Source organism: Pogona vitticeps, chromosome 2 (assembly GCF_051106095.1).
Source record: "Pogona vitticeps strain Pit_001003342236 chromosome 2, PviZW2.1, whole genome shotgun sequence".
Classification (NCBI taxonomy): domain Eukaryota; kingdom Metazoa; phylum Chordata; class Lepidosauria; order Squamata; family Agamidae; genus Pogona; species Pogona vitticeps.
In genome coordinates this window covers 236,935,321-236,953,003 of record NC_135784.1, presented here as the reverse complement: position 1 = coordinate 236,953,003, position 17,683 = coordinate 236,935,321, and the positions used below count along the sequence as shown (strand labels likewise).

At 43.7% G+C, this 17,683-nt stretch overlaps 1 protein-coding gene across 5 annotated transcripts in view; it reads right to left on the bottom strand.

Moving 5' to 3' along the window:
* VPS13A (vacuolar protein sorting 13 homolog A) overlaps positions 1 to 17,683 on the bottom strand; it is a 240,710-nt gene that overhangs the window by 99,105 nt on the left and 123,922 nt on the right. For all 5 annotated transcript variants that reach the window (XR_013541528.1, XR_013541529.1, XM_020787771.3 and 2 more), the window contains exons 38-39: positions 9,013 to 9,236; positions 109 to 341 (exon numbers count right to left, since the gene is read on the bottom strand). Coding sequence is in view for 3 of the 5 variants with exons in the window: in XM_020787771.3 (XP_020643430.3) it covers positions 109 to 341; positions 9,013 to 9,236 (457 nt within the window). In the remaining 2 variants the exon portion in view is untranslated. The remainder of the gene's footprint in view (positions 1 to 108; positions 342 to 9,012; positions 9,237 to 17,683) is intronic.

Below are 17,683 nucleotides of genomic sequence, written 5' to 3'. Positions count from 1 at the left end.
ACATTATTTCATTTACACTGCCTCCTGCTACAAATCACACAGGTTAGATTGTCACTTGCACAGTATTATGTAGGATAACAATTCTAGAAGACATATTTTAAATCTTACCGTAGTAACATTGCCTTTTCTCATATCTGGAAGAAATGGGCAGGCATTCACATTTATATCTTTAACAGCAGCTGTCATTTTGGACATTTCAGGGCCGTTTTTCATAGAGACTTCACACTGTGCTGTAGCCACCAGTGCAGGAGCATCACTTCTTGTCAAATCAGCTACAAATACAATCTCAGGATTCTTAACTACAACATTTATTTCCATGGTAGATGCTGTCTGTATAGGAACTGAAAATGGGATGTTTTTACTTGTTAAGCATTTTAAACAAAATTAACATTAGAACAGAATAATCAATAATCTCTGTAGCTTTTGCCTTTAAGTAAAAGTGTGGATCTCAACAATGTTATAGTAGGACTGTTATCATTCAACCGTGGTGGAAAATAAACAGGATAAAACACAAATTGGGCTCTGGGCACATTTTCCACTGAAACTAAAACTCAACTTCTGGTAACAAATGTAAATGTTATGTTCTAGATGGTTCCACATAATCTCCCTCCCCACATCCATATAATCCACTATTGGGACATTAAAACGTTTCATTTAGGCAAGTGTACTGTCCTCAGAGAAATGGAATTAGCACTATAAACAGATCTCAAATGTTTTGAATCTACTCAGACTAATATCATCTCATAAAAAGAAAGCAATCTAGATAAGGATCAATTGTTAGCTCTCAGAGCCCTATAATTTTAGGAAAAATTGGCTGAAATCTTAATCTGCATGTATGCAAAAGATATAACTTTTAGCCGTGAATTGCTATAAGTTAAGAAATTTCTGTTGCATTATCTGTTCCATATTGAACATGCAAGAGTCAATACCAATAGATTTTTAACACTATTTGTCACTAAAAGTTATGCCTTTGCGTAACTATATAACAGGATTTCAATCACTTTTTAAAGGATTGCTGCATCTGACTTTTAGCCAGTTTCACTCAATTCCATGAGTGTGGTTTCTGAACCATTTGCTGGATCACACACATAATTACAGGAACAAAAAAAATTATAAATAACTATTTTACAGCTTTCTCAAAGTCAACTATAGCAAATTTTAAAACTTTAAGTTAAACTTGACTTAAATTATTTTAATTTATAGCATGATTGTCCTGCAAAGACAAGAAATCAATATCCCCTAGCTCACTTTTTGTACTAAAGTTTATTCTTTAAGTTTCATGTAAGCTTTATCACACAAAATAAACTGAATTTTAACAATAAAGGATTATGTTTCTTTCAAAGAAGTAGGATATATTGGCAAGTATCCTCTAGCAAAGCTCTCTTAGTACAATGGGAATAACGTCACCAATGGCAGCAAGCTATCTCACAGTCTATAAATCACACAGACCCTGAAACTGAAAAAAGAACTCTTTAATTAGGAGCTAACTGGCACTGCCCATGACATCACCCTGCTGTGCCAGAGCTCCACAAGAGGATACTAGCCATTGAAATTTACAAGCAGAAGTACATGAAAATAACGAGACGGGAATAATCATGAAGCAATACTCCACTGAAGTTTATCCTATGTCTCCATTCTCTATGGAGAATTAGTGCAGGGACATCACCCCAGAGGGAGACCACAGCTGCGATACAAGGACATCTGCAAGCGGGACCTGAAGGCCTTAGGAATGGACCTGAACAGATGGGAAACCCTGACATTTGAGCATTCAGCCTGGAGGCAGGCGTTGCATCACGGCCTCTCCCAATTTGAAGAGACCCTTGTCCAGCAGGCTGAGGCAAAGAGGAAGTCACAAAAGCAGCAAAATCAGGGAGCTGGACAGGGGACAGATTGGATTTGTCTTCAATGTGGAAGGGATTGTCACTCTCGAATTGGCCTCCTCAGCCACACTAGACGCTGTTCCAAGTCCTCCGTACAGAGCACGTTACCATAGTCTTTCGAGACTGAAAGATGCCTAATAATGAATCATATGTCTAATTTGTACAATGAAATGACAGCTGAAAGAAAAAAATAATAATTAAGATGAAAATGATGTCTACAGATAGACAAGAGAGGGACAGTTGGACTTGGACTGCAGCCCCATGGCCATGCTCCAGCAACCTCAGTGCTAAGTCTCCATATCAATAGGGCATAGGGAAACACCATGGTATATCCCTGAAAGAGCCCTGATGTTTCTCTTTAACATTGCCGGGAAGTCAATAATGGCAGTGGAAAGTGCCAATCTGATCCTGAGTATGGCCCATGATCGAATTAAGGCATTGTGCCAGAACAGAATAGTGCAGGACCCCTTGATTTTGTGATGATGATGGGTTTTATGTAAGCATTTATGGGTGAGGAGGGCTTCTCTATCAAACTGTGGACAAAGACTGCAGTAATGAATCATATGAATGCTCCAGATCTATGAGGGGGTGTTCTTGCCTTGGGCTTTGTTACAGTGGTGAGGATTGTTGAATAGATTGGCTCCAATCTGGGGACAGGCTAAAAGCTGGAGATGATGGTGGACATGACTCAATTCCTCATCTGAGGTTGAGCCAAAACAGAATAGGTCATCTCACTCTTTATTCGATGGCCATGAAGAGGGGTTGGCTTCCCTAGACTGCTTGGATGGCTTCAAAAACAATTAATGTCACTTACATAATTTAGTCTTGTGTTTCTGTTTGAATTTCTTAATAGAAACTATGTCCAGGTCAGATGCCTTTTTAGTTTTGTTTGAAATTTTTGCTGAAGTTGGGTTTGACACAGATTGTGCTGTGCCCTTAAAAGAAATAGATTTTGGAGCTGACAATATTCTTGAAATCAACGGTACATTGTTGGTTCCGGGAGGAGGTACTGTCTCAGTTTTTGTCAGTGCACGGGCTGCAGTGAACTCAGAATGAGATGGTTTCATAACACACTTTTTAGGAGATAGATATTCCTTGCACTGAATTGTTGGAACTGAAGAAAACTGTTGAGACAACGAACCGAGAGCTTGGAGAGATTTTTCCCATCAGTGAAATTTCAAGTGGGACTGTTGGTTCTTGATTGTGTTGTGCCCTTAAGAAGTATATTTCAGAGCCAGAAGTGGAAGTAGATGTTACATACAGCACTGATGTTACCTGTCTGTCATGGGTTTGGAGGGAAAGTTCCATCCTATGGGGAGTGGAAGGCGGGACATCAGGAGGAGGGGCTGTACTGTATATATATGTGGAGCGTGTGTGGAGAAGGAAGAGAGCTGGAGAGGAGCTGAGAGAAGAAGCTTGAGTGGGAGTCTGTGTGTCAGACAGGGTACTACTGTGTGTCAGTCAGTACCAACCTGATAGGTTCAGGTGTCTGTATGGTTAGCCAGAACTGATAGGTTCAGGGTCTGTGCTTCAAGTTAAGTGTTCTGTGTGAACCAAACTGTGTGTATGTATGATTGAGACTAAGCCACGTTACTGTATCTTATTCACTTGATCCTTTTATTTTTCCTGTGTGTTATTTAATAAACCTTGTTCTTTTATTTGTTAAAAATCCATCCCTGGTCTGTGTGACTTCTTATAGGGAATGGTTGGTGGCAGCTTAGTGAAACTGTGGCATATCCCAGTAGGTCTGGGTTTGTCACATTGATTGGTGTCCAGCGTGTGGGATACGACTGGTCCAGTTGTCCAGTGGTACAGCAAAGCCTTGGCAAGTGAGCCCAGAGCAAGGGGGGTCTAGTCAGGGACAATCTGAGAGCACGTAGGTAATCTTCTAGGTGTACCTCACGGGGAGGTGCGCTAGTAGAAGAACGTGTAACCTCAGATTGGGGACTAGATTAGGGAGCTCTGAGGCAGCCTGTTTTGGCGGGAAAAAAGCTGAGGCAAAACTGTGTAGTAGCAGTGATCTAGCCTGCCTGCTGAGAGGCCTAGCAGAGGGGGGTAGACTCTGGCTCGCAACTGTTGCAAGTTAGTGCTGAAGAACAGCAGTAATCTGTAGAAAGCTGGTTCTGAGGCAAAAGAAAAAAAAAAGTGGTCGCTTTATTTTGAGGCTTGGCTTTTGAAAGCAGCCTGTTCTGGGGGGGGGATTATGCCCTTGACTCGAAGCCAAATGGCAGAAATGGGTGAAGTGAAAGACCCCCAGGTTGACCAAGGTTCTGAGGATGAATTTGGCTCAGTGCAAGGTGACAGCACGGGAGAACAGAACCCAGAACTCAGAAAATTGCTCATAGCCCAACAGCATGAACTGAGGGTGAGGGAAATGGAGGAAAGATTAGAGAGAGAGAGAATGGAAAAGGAGGAAAGATTAGAGAGAGAAAGAAGGCAATTTGAAATAGAGAGAATGGAAAGAGAAGAAAGATTGGAAAGAGAGAAAATGGCGTTTGAGTTGAGAAAATTGGAACTGATGAATCAGAACAATAATAACAATAGGGATTCTGAGGGAGGCCAATTGTCTAAAGCTGACCTGAAGAAATTCCCTGTGTACCACAAGGGAGATTGTCCTGAAGTGTTCTTTTCCCTAGTGGAAAGAGCGTTTGTGGACTTCTCAGTAAGGGAAACTGAGAAGATGACCATCATGCGATCTTTAATCAGTGGCAGCCTTGCAGAAGTCTATGCAGAGATGCCAGAGGAACTGATGAAAGATTTTGCAGAGTTTAAAAAACTGGTGTTTGCCAGACATGGGATAAATGCGGAACAGCTGAGGCAAAGATTCAGGTCAATCACCAAGAAACCAGAGCAGACTTTTACCCAAGTGGGGGCCCAATTGGTGAGGCTGCTAGAGAAATGGCTATCTCAGGAGGGGACAGAGACCTTTCAGCAGCTCAAAGACTTGATAGCGCTGGAACAGTTCTATTCAGTCCTGCATGGGGAACTGAAATTCCAGGTGAGGGAAAGGAAACCGAAATCTGTGGCAGAAGCAGCCGAGATCGCAGATTTTATTTCCCAAATAAGAAAGCCCTTGGGTGAGGGGAAATCGATGGGGAAACCTAAAGAAACCTACAGCAAGTACTCTCAGGGACCAGGGAAAAGCCAGCAAGGGGGAGGGGCCCATGGTGAAGGGAAGCCCTCAGACATGAAACCAAGACCTCAGATTTTGGAGGGAAAACCAAAACAAGATGAGAAAGACTCAAAATATAGCAGAAAATGTTATTTCTGTCAGGGAAAGGGCCATCTAATCTCAGAGTGTGAGAAATTAAAGCAGCTAAAAGGAATTGTGCCTCAGGATTCGAGTGGAACCAAGCCAAAAGCTGTGTTCTGTGTCCAGAAAGAGCAAAGCTCCTTGTCACTGAGGGAGCCTGTTGCCATGGCTACTCAATCTGGAACAGTTACATCTGCTGATCAGGCTGAGGAAAATGGTCCTCTTGTGGAGGTCAAGCGCTGCTTGCTCGTGAGAACAGATTCTCAGTTGTTTGAAACAGCAGGGGTGGACGTAGGAATACTTGACCATCAGTATCGGGGGTTGAGGGACACTTGTTCCCAGGTGACCCTGTGCCATCCAGATATTATTCCTAGGGAATATATAATCCCAAATGAGAGCATGAAGGTGGCAGGGATTGAGGGGCAGGTGATCTCACTGCCAGTAGCGGAGGTACCTGTGAACTTTCAAGGCTGGAGGGGAGTTTGGCGGCTAGCGATTTCATCGACTCTGCCAGCAGCCGTGCTCGTGGGAAATGACCTGGCTGAACATGTGAAACGGGTGCTAGTGAGTACACGTTCACAAGCCACCACGGGGACAGTTCAGGGGGGTAATGATGAGCCAGAGACGGAAGCAGAGGGGAGTTCAGAAGCTGTGGTGGAAACCTTAACCACAGACAGCCGATTTGGCCAAGAGCAAAAGGCAGACGCCACTCTCCAAAAGTGTTTTGAACAGGTGACTGACGCCCAGCTAACACCTGAAACCCCAGTGAGATTTCTAGAGAAAAAGGGGATTTTGTATAGAGAGACCCTGAGGAATATCTCAAAAGGGGGAGATGGGATCCGAAGTCAGCTAGTGGTACCTGAAAAGTATCGCCCCATGATCTTACAAAGGGGGCACTCTGACATGTTTGCTGCGCACTTAGGGGTGAACAAAACACAGCAGAGAATCACACAGAATTTTTACTGGCCTGACATAGGGAAGCAGATCAGGGAGTTCTGTAAACAATGTGATGTGTGTCAAAGGCAGGGGAATAACCGCGACAGGACCAAAGCAAAGTTGTGCCCTTTGCCTGTGATTGACACTCCGTTCAAATGCATAGGGGTGGATATTGTGGGACCTTTGCCCAAGGCCACAAAGAGGGGGAACAGGTTCATTCTCACCATTGTGGACCATGCCACGAGGTACCCTGAAGCCATACCCTTGACTAACATTGAAACTAACACAGTGGCAGATGCCTTGGTGGGGTATATGTCCAGGATGGGATTTGCCTCAGAAATAATCACAGATTTGGGCGCATCGTTCACATCGAAGCTCATGAAACGGTTATGGCAAATCTGTGGAATTAAACACAAGGAAACCACTGCCTATCACCCTGAAAGTAATGGGTTAACTGAGAAGTTCAATGGGACTCTAATGCGCATGATTAGGGCTTACTTGGCAGAGAATCCAAACAATTGGGACCAGAAGCTGCAATCCCTTTTGTTTGCTTATCGATCAGTGCCACAAGCCAGTACCGGGTTCAGTCCGTTTGAACTTTTATTTGGGAGAAGGGTGAAAGGGCCCCTTGATTTGATCAAACAAAATTGGGAGCAGATCACCCAGGATGACCCACAAGATGTTGTGACGTATATAGACCCTTTAAGGAATGACCTAAAGAGAAACCTAGAGCTAGCAGCAGAGACCCTGCAAGCTCAAAAGGTCAGAAAGAAAGCTTGGGATGACCAGGAAGGCAGGGAGAGGCACTTTGACCCAGGGGAGGAAGTGCTTTGGCCTAGGCCCTGCAAAGAGAACAAACTGCAGCTGGGTAGCCCAGAAATAAAATACTTGGGTCACATAGTAGGGGGAGGAGTGATAAAACCCCTCGAGGCCAAGATAGAAGCAGTTCGTGATTGGCCCAGACCCAACACCAAGAAAAAAGTCAAATCATTTCTTGGGTTGGTGGGCTACTACAGAAAGTTCATCCCGAGGTTTAGCGAGATTGCGGCTCCGCTGACCGATCTGATGAGGAAGAAGGCTGATGACCGCATCCCGTGGACCAGCGACTGTGAGGAGGCGTTCCGGAGGTTGAAGGAGGCGCTCATCAACTATCCAGTGCTGCGTGCTCCAGACTTCGACCGGGAGTTCATCATCTACACCGATGCGTCTAACAGCGGGGTAGGAGCAGTTCTTTGCCAGGAGGATGAGAATGGTGACCAGCATCCAGTGTCCTACCTGAGTAGGAAACTCCAGAAAGGTGAGAGACATTTGGCAACCATGGAAAAGGAGTGCCTGGCCATAGTCTACGCGATCCAGAAGGCCAAGCCTTACATCTGGGGAAGACATTTTATTCTGTGCACTGACCATTCACCACTGCAATGGTTAAATACAATGAAAACCCACAATAGTAAACTTATGAGGTGGGCTTTAAATCTGCAAGACTATGACTTTGAAGTGAAGGTGGTCAGAGGGTCAGTGAACTGTGTTGCTGACGCCTTGTCAAGAAGACCTGAAGAATGAAGACGGCGAAAGAAACATGGACTATGTATATATTTTGATGACAAAAAGTCAAATGTGTCTGTTTATTAAACATGTTGGTTTGTATGAATAAAGGTAACTTGATGTATTGTTAATGGTAAATGTTTAAATGCCTAATAGAGTGTAAGTATAAGTAAGTATGGTATTGTATGTTATTATATGATGGTTTTTGTTTGTTTTGGGTCCAGGTTGTTTTTTGGTGAAAAGCACCTTAGCTTTCCCCCTACAAAACAACTTATAAAGAGGGGAGGTGTTACATACAGCACTGATGTTACCTGTCTGTCATGGGTTTGGAGGGAAAGTTCCATCCTATGGGGAGTGGAAGGCGGGACATCAGGAGGAGGGGCTGTACTGTATATATATGTGGAGCGTGTGTGGAGAAGGAAGAGAGCTGGAGAGGAGCTGAGAGAAGAAGCTTGAGTGGGAGTCTGTGTGTCAGACAGGGTACTACTGTGTGTCAGTCAGTACCAACCTGATAGGTTCAGGTGTCTGTATGGTTAGCCAGAACTGATAGGTTCAGGGTCTGTGCTTCAAGTTAAGTGTTCTGTGTGAACCAAACTGTGTGTATGTATGATTGAGACTAAGCCACGTTACTGTATCTTATTCACTTGATCCTTTTATTTTTCCTGTGTGTTATTTAATAAACCTTGTTCTTTTATTTGTTAAAAATCCATCCCTGGTCTGTGTGACTTCTTATAGGGAATGGTTGGTGGCAGCTTAGTGAAACTGTGGCATATCCCAGTAGGTCTGGGTTTGTCACAGTAGACTTTGGAGCAATCTTTGTGAACTTGAACCAATGCTGGAAAGCTTGTTGGCAGTCTTCACCAAGAGGAGCATAAGTGGTTCAAATGTCCATCAGTGAGGGGGATTTTATTGCTGGAAGAAGCATACTTTTTGAAAGGTCCCCATTGGGATCATAAAAAAGTGAGGAGGCCTCACCACAACAAGGTTAAGAAGTTCAAGCAGGAGGGAGGGAAGGAGTAAGAGAACACGACTAAAGTAACAAAGATTTTTTTAAGGGGGAGATTCACAAATGGAAGATTGGAGACAAAGGAGGAGACGATGTCAGATAACTCTCCAAAAATAAAAATAAAAAGACACAGCATAGGCTGTAACAAACATTCCTCAGAATTTACTCAGTGACAGCTCAAAGGAACCAAGAGATGGTCACTGGTAATGGGACGTGCACAGCGGGGGAAGCGGGCTTTTCTCACAGCTCTGTTTAAGCTCTAGAACATTCTGACGGGTTTTGTAACAGGCACAGAAACACTGATAGGTGTGATTCATGAAGAGCACAAAGAAGCTATAGTTTTCAGTTTATATCTACTAATTGTCTATTGCAATGTGCTGACACCAATTACTAACCTTGCTCCTTTACAGCCAAAGTTTGCTTGAAGTTTCTCTCTGCAGCAGCACTTTCAGCAGTGGCTTTTAGAAAAACATCTGCTACAGTCAGAAGAAACTCTACACTAGCACAGAGGTATGTATCCTGAATAACTGTGTCAATAATGGTGTTCCCATCTCTCCCTTGTTTATAACTTATGTCCAACATTACTTTCTTTTCAGATCCATGCTTCATTTCAACCATTCTGAAAGACAGATTAGCAGGACAAGTAACTCAATGTGAAAAACATTACAAATCATGTGCCCTCATTTTATCTTTATGATGATGTATTTGTCTTCAATACATATATTTTTACAGAGTTAGGCCAATTATTCTACAAATATTTCAAAATAAAAAATTCTTAAAACATCTCTTGTGGTTTTCCTCCTCTCTTAGTAGTTTTTTTTAAAATTTGTTTACAATCTACAATTTTCTTTTGCAATTCAAAATTTTCCTTTAAATCCCTGTAATACAGTACATCATGTTTATATATAATAGTAAAAACAAATTCAAACAATTTGGCCAAGATCTAAACATGTGAATTAAGCATGCCTAATGGTACTTTTCTTTGGATAACTTTTTTTAATAGAAAGACCAGAATCCTGTTGGTGTTCACATAAGGCTTGTGTAACCTGTTGTGGCTAACTGATGAGGTGCTGAGATATATCTCTGTTGCAGGTACACCCCAGCTCCTAATCAGTTAGCTACAGTGAGATATCTAAACCCTACACAAGCATTAACAGGATTCTGGCCACACCTGTAACAGTGCGAGAAACTCAGTTCCAAGGGCCCTTAAATAAACACAATTATTTTTACTATTCCTTGGGTCCAATTCAGGGAAGTTGGCGATCCTTGTTTCAGTAATTTCAAGATTAATTATTGGAAAAGGTTCACATAGGATTGCACCTAAAAGGACTGCTCAGAGATCATACCTAGTGAAAAAGTATATAGCTCAGCTCTCTTCAGAAACATAGATGAAAAATAACTAACAATTTGAAATGATTATCTGTACTCACATACAAATGCACATAGACACAGTATGTATCTACACCCATGTAGCATTTCAGAAACATTTAGAACTGAGTGATCCTTCAGTTGACAAACCTGATGTGATAGTGCTGCCTTTAAGGAAGGAAAAAATACCAATTTCCTATCCCTTGCAGAATGTCACAAATTCATATAATTTTATATATAAAACAACATTCATTAAAGTACAAAGAAGGGTGGACTGAGTTGTTACTACTATGACTCAGCACAATGTTACCCAACCTGAGGGCATGGACTAGAATAGTTTCTAAAGGCACTGATGTTTCCAATGTCCTACTTTGTGCAGGCCCAGATCTGATGTATGAGTGGAAATCTGTATCTTGCAGGGTGTCAACCACAGAGAGAAATCAAGAAAAAAGAGAAGTTACTTACCTGTAACTCTGGTTCTTCGAGTGGTCCTCTGTGAATTCACACTAATGGGTTAAATCTGCGCCTGCGCAGAGATCTCCAGAATATTCTATAGCTTTAAGCTGTTTAGGCAATGCACTGCCCCCTTAGCCCAAGAGGTCCGCCCGCCCTTGAAGTTACCTCGGTTCTGGTAACAACCCACTGCTGCATCAGTAGATATAGAAGTGACGGACAGAGGGGAGGATGGGCAGGAAGTGTGAATTCACAGAGGACCACTCAAAGAACCAGAGTTACAGGTAGGTAACCTCTCTTTCTTCTTCATGGCCTCTATGAATGCACACTAATGGGTGACTGACAAGCTTACCTTATAGGTGAAGGGACATCACTGGAGGATGGATGACAACACAGCTCTCCCGAAGGATGCATATGCTCTCGCTCTCAGGTCCAGTCTGTAATGTGCAGTGAAGGTACATGGTGTGGACCATGTGGCGGCCTTACAGATGTCCGGGATAGAGACCCTTCGGAGAAAAGCTGCAGAGGAAGCAGTTGCTCTAGTAGAGTGTGCTCGGATTTCATCAGGGAGAGGCTTTTTGGCTAGCTGATATGCCAATTTAATAGGTGATACCATCCACCGAGATAATGTCTAACAGGACACGTATGATCCTCTATGAGGTGGATGGGGTGACACGAAAAGTCTCTTTGATTTTCGGAAAGAGGCCGTCCTAGACAAGTAAAATGCTAGGGCTCTTTTAGTGTCCAAGGAGTGATCATTCCAGATGAGTTGTAGGTGCCAGAAAAAATGTGGGGAGTACAATGGGTTGCGAAAGATGGAAGTTGGAGATTACCTTGGGCAAGAAGGAAACATCCGGGAACAGGGTAACTTTGTCTGGGTGAAACTGTAGGAATGGCTTATTGATTCTTAGGGCTGCTAGTTCGGAAGCCCTTCTTGTGGAAGTGATGGTCACCAGGAATAGAGTTTTGAGGCATAGGAGGTGTTCCGACGTACTGTAGTGGCTCAAAGGGAGGTCATGAGAGATAGTGCAGGACGAGGGACAGCGACCATTGTGGGGTAGGTGGTGGAGGTGGAGGTCGCAGGTTGGTGACACCCCGAAGAAATTGTTTGAGTAATGGATGGTGGAAAAAGATGGCAGCTTCTGAGTCCTGCGGTTGATTAGCTATGATAGCAGAGAGGTAGACCTTTAAGGTGGGATAGAGACAATTGTTGATCGAACAGCTGTGAGAGGAATTGCAGAACAGCTTGCAAAGTAGTTGGTTTAGATTACGTTGATTGGTGAATTGGAGGAATGCAGACCACTTGTACGAGTACAGTTTTGTAGTGGAAGGTTTGTGGGCATGCGCTAAGATGTTCGCTACTAAGGAATTATTCTCCAGGCAGTCATTGTAGAGTATGGAGATCTGGGGGTGACCTCTCCTGGCCTCCCCTTCTGTCCCCTCCTTTCTGGAGGGATCACGGACTGCACGGTTCCAACTTTCCCCAGGAGCTGTTGCCAGGGGCTGCTGGCTTCACTGCGATCAAGCTCTGCCTCCTCTACTGATGGAGCATAGGGTTGTGAACCATGGTTGTTTTGGCCACCAGCGGGCAATGAGGATTACGTCTACCCATTCTTTCATGATTTTGGATATAATCCAAAGTATTAGCGGAATGGGCGGGAATAAGTATAGGAGATTCATGGACTAGTCTGCCATAAGGCCGTCTCCCAATGATCCGTGACCTCTGCCTGCTTTGGAATAAAACAGGTTGCATTTGGTGTTTAGTGGGGTAGCAAATATGACTACCTTGGGTTGTCCCCAGAAATTGCAAAGGTGTAGAAAAGTGGACTGATCTAGGGACCACTTGTGAGTCTGAGTTCATATGCGACTGAGACAGTCTGCTACAAGGTTGTCATGTGTGGCTGTGTAGACTGCCACTGGAAAAATGTGACACTCCATGCGCCACTCCCAAAACTGTTCATTGTTATTTGAACCATGTTGCCCGTGATGATTGGCTCAAATGCTCTGCAAGCTTTGAAGATGGCAAGGAGTTCCAGGTTCTTTATATGGAGGGTAGCTTCTGTTTTGGACCAGGTGTTGTGAATGGAGTGGCTGTTGCAGTGTGCACCCCATCCTGTGGTACTCACATCTGTAGTTATTTGGATTGAGGGTTGGAGAGGGGCGAAAGGATGACCCATGAGTAAGTTCGACAGATTGCTCCACCAGAGGAACTGAGATGCAAGCTCTCGGGTGACTTTGAGGGGGTTTTATTTGAAGGTCCATCATTGGGTCGAACAGGGTGAGATACCAAGATTGGAGGGACCATGTTTCAGTCTGGCATGCAATATGGTTGACGTTGTCGAGGCCATGAGGCCTAGGAGATACTGTGTGGAATGAGCGGTGACATAGGAGTCTGGGCGAAAGTGGTTGATGAGGGATTGAAATTTCAATATCCTTTCGTGTGGGAGGAACACTCTCGCTTAGATGGAGTCTAATACAGCCCCTATGTACTTGATCCGTTGGGTGGGAATGAGGACTGATTTGCACGCATTTACCTGTAAGCCTAAATCTGCGAGGACAGAGAGAGTGATCTGGACATCTATGGCTGCTTGTCTGGGAGATGACAATACCAGGAGCCAGTTGTTTAAATAAGGGAAGACTGAGATTCCCAGGGTGCGGAGGTGGGCTGCCACGGGTACCATACATTTTGTAAAGACTCTTGGGGCTGTGGAAAGAACAAATGGCAGGGCTGTAAACTTGTAGGCTTGTTCTCCGACAGTGAAGCGGAGGAATTTGTGATGATCCCGGTGTATGGTTATATGAAAATATGTGTTGCTTAGATCTATGGATGTAAGCCAGTGGCCTTGTTGGAGAATGGGAAGGATTCGTTCGAGGGTTACCATCCGGAACCTTCTGGCAGTTAGGTAATAGTTTAGATCTTGAAGGTCTAGGATAGGTCTTAGCCCTCCACCTCATTTTGGAACTGTGAAGTACCAGGGGGAAAATCCTGTGTGTTGGTCTACAGGATCAACTGGAGAGATGGCGTTCTTAGAGAGAAGGAATTGGATTTCTTGTTGAAGGATACGGGATCGTGGAGGTGGTTTGCGGATGAACCCGATGGCGTACCCTGTTGCGATGATAGTAAGCACCCATTTGTCTGTTATGATTAATGACCATGAAGGTAGATGAGCAGCAAGACATGTTGAAGGTACTGGGAGAAGGTGGCTATTGGTGATTTGAGGGGTGTAAGAGTCAAAGGCTCTGGTTTTGCTTCTTCCCCAGGCGGTGAAAAGACTGCTTTGGCTGATGGCGTTGGAAGGTATTCCTGGGTTGATGGGATGTGGTTGGTTGGGCAGAATATTTGTTCCTATCATAATATAGTTTAGGTGGGTAGTACTGATGTGGGCGACACCATTGAGAGCGCTGTGGCCTATAGTATGGTTGGGTATTATATGAACGTGACGTTTTCTTTAATTTTTGTAGGTTTTCAATAATATCATCTGTTTTGTCGTCAAAGAGGCCAGAACCACTGAAAGGTAAGTCTTCAATTCTGAGCCTAACATTGTCTAGGATTTGGGCAGATCAGAGCCATGCATACCTTCATAAGGCTACTGCCACCATTAGTTGTTGAGAGGAGGCATCGATGATGTGTCTGGCAGTGATTATTTCCTGCCTAGCGAACACCATGGCTTCTTGGTGGAAAGCAAGTCTGCGTGTTTTATATTCCCCCATAGCTGATTGGAGGGATGGGATGTTTTATTCCAAAGGTAATGGTGATATCCTCCGACTGCAGCCATGTAGTTTGTGGCATGGAGATTGAATGATGCAAGGGAATAGACCCTGCGTCCTGCAATGTCAAGTTTTCTACTCTCCTTGTTATTAGGTGTTGTAGAAAACCTGTTGTGGACTCTAGCGCCCACCATGAGAGAATTGGGTAATGGGTGTTTAAAGAGGAAGTTGGTATTATCTCCATGTGTTTTATAGAAGTTTTCTACCTTGAGTGACATCTGAGGGATGGATGAAGGTTTTGTCCAGGTTTGATTAGCCAATTCCAGCAAGGAAGGGATGAAACTCATGCTAAGAGGTAGAGATTGTTGTGTATTAATGTCCTTGTAGACCTTATCTGACTGAGATTGTGAAGGCTGTTGAATGTCAAATTCCATTGCCTTTGCTATCTTGAGAATTAGTTGTGAGTAAGCAGAAAAATCATCAGACGGTGATGGTGGATTATGGGTGTTAAGAGTCCAAATCAGATGTAGGCAAGTTAGGTGGGGACTCCTGCAGATGGGAGGAGTGAGAAGAATTTGATGTTGAGGATTGGAGAAAGGGTGCTGGAGATGTTGGATACTATCATGGGGCCGTCAGTACAGAAGTAGTACAGTATGCTTTGATTTTGATGCTATTTGCTGAATTGGTACCAGGGTAGGTTGTGGTACCAGAGGGATATGCTGTGGTACTGAAGAAGCATGATGTTTAGAATGATCTTTATGTCTGGTATCTGATGGTTGAGTTGAAGTAGGTGGGACGTGCGTCTGTGTCGAGCATGGATGGGATTAAGGTGCCGCTACTGACGCTCGGGGTTTCTTAGATATTGTCAAGTGAGCATTGGCTGAATCAGCACGCCTCTTATGGGAGATCTGTTTCGGTACTGGAGATGATAGTATCGAGGCAGATTCTGAGATCGAGATCTAGGGTCATCCTGGTACCGATGATGGTATCGAGGAGAAAAAGACAAGTCCGAAGTGCCATAATCATAACAGTAGCAATGCCGGCAATGGTTCCGGTAATAATCGAGCTCGGAGGGATGGTACCGATGTGCTCAATATTGAGACCGTCCATAAATGGGTTCAGGGTAGTCTGGTGAATCGTAGAGCCTGACCCGTTTTGCATGTCTATGCTTTTCTGACGGCTCTCTAGAGATGAAGGACCCTAGAGATGATAGACTCATGGGTCTATCAATGTTGTCATCTTGATCCGTTAGGTATCGTTCCTTTCTTGACCTCTTCCTGAGAGCAGAGGGGTGAGGAGCTGGTACAGAGTCATGGTCGCTGGGTGAGACCAAGTAAGCAGTAGAGACTGGGCTTGAATGTAACAATGTCTGTACCAGAGTCACGTCAGCAATGCCCGGTGAAATCAGGAACTGAGTCAGGATAGGAAACTCTGGTTGGGCAGAGGGGATGGTAAGTGTGTCCTCTGAGGAGTAGATTTGGATGGTAGGCTGTTCTTGTACTGGCAAATCTAGTACCGCTGGTTGTGGGCAAGCCTCAAAAAGTTTTTTTCTTTTTCTTAGGCTTAGGCTGTATAGAGACTGGAGAAGATTTAGCAGTAGAAACTGCTTTCCCAGATGAAGTTACTTTGGATCTATGTTTAGATCGTTGGGATGCCTTAGAAGGGGTGGGGAGGCAACAACCAGAGGTGGAGGTAGATTTGGAGTCTCTAAATTAGACACAGCTTCCATGGTTAGAGGAGGCTGGAGAGACTTTTCCCAGAGGAAGAATCTAAGGTGTTGCTCTCCACGTTTTAGAGCTTGTTTGCTGAAGTTTTTACAGATCAGGCAGGAGAAGGGTTGATGCAATTCCCCCAGGCAAAACAAGCAGGATTTGTGGCCATCAGTAACAGCGATCTTATTAGGGCACGGTACACTTTTTTGAAAGGGGGGTGCCATAAATGCGGGAAGAAGCTAAAAACAGGGGAGTGGGGATTGGAGAAGGGGGGGTAGCAATAGTCTTATGATTGATGAAAGATAATGAAGTTGAAATTGCTCTTTTTAGGAGTCGAAACGACAAGGAAGCAGCAGCTCAGAAGAGGAGACCTCATGCAGCGGCGGCAAAAAAGAACTGAGGTAACTTTGAGGGTAGGCAGACCTTGTGGGCTAAGGGAGTGGTCCATTGCTTAAACAGCTTAAAGCTCTAGAATATTCCAGAAATCTCTGCGCAGGTGCAGATTTAACCCATTAGTGTGTATTCAGAGAGGCCACGAAGAAGAAGCATTCTTTTTGTCTTGCAGTAGGATTTCTTCGGTACACCCCCTCATCCTGTAATCTCCCAGGGAATTTCATGAGATTTCTTGCAAGTGTTTATTTTCTTCTGGAAGAAGTGCTCACTGCACATTATCATTACAATGCCTGAGCAGAATGACATCATTCCCGTGCAGAGGTCACCAGGAAAGGGCCAAAAGAAACAAGCTGGACAGGATTATAAAAAATATTTGTGCATATAAGCACCCTTCCTGTCCAGGATTTACAAAAAGGCCATGGAGTTGTGCAGAATTTGCTGGTTTCCTGTCCAAAATGGACAAGCAATGACCAAAGCTTCCTATCCTCCCCCTGCTCCCTCAAATTCTGAAGTTCCTCAGATCCCCCTTTGATCTGATGAAGCCTTTGAAAGACTCAGGATGTGGTGGAAGCGAGGGAGCTTCTAATATCCAAAAATTAACCTGCAGGTTGCTGGTGGCAGGATTGGGACCATTGGTGGTGATCCAGTTATGATTTTTGGATATTAAAGACTCCCAGACTCCTCCCCCCCTCCACATCCTAAGGACTCCAAATGCTTTGCTAGAAATCCTTGAAATGTGGAGGGGAGAATAGGAAGCTTTAAATTAAATTAATTTAAAGATTAATGTCACAGGTTGATGACAGCATTGCCATTTAAGCTCATGTAATCACGCCAATGAGATTCCAGCTAACCTGTATAAACTCCAGAGGAATTCTGGGGAGACTACCATAACTTTTATGATATTTGCTTGCAAGTATATGTATCATTAGATACACTTTTGATTTCCTCTGATAAGCAGCTTACAACTAATTTAAGGGCTGCTGCATTTATACTAATATTACAAAATTGAAGGAAAGAATAGGACTGGCAGAAGGTTTTCAACTAACTGCAAACCTGCTTTCTGTTTTTCTTTATACTACTCGGCAACTACACCACGTTTGATGCATTTATTATAACATGAGAAGTGCTGATTCACATTATAAGAAAATGGATTAAGATGCATATTAATGATGAAGAAAGCTCTCATAGACGTCTGAACAATGAAATGTATTTAGATGGCATTAACAGATAAAATATGTGGCAGTACAATGAATGATGCTGATTGGCAGCTCACTGTACAACAAATATATCAGAAAAAAGGAATGTTGTTATTAAAAATTTGAAATAATCAAATGGGATAATATTGTCAAAATCATATTACCTCACTGTGTTATCAGAAAGTTTCTGGAAGAAACAGTGAAGAGAAGGGGGCAAAAGAAAGGAACATGAATAA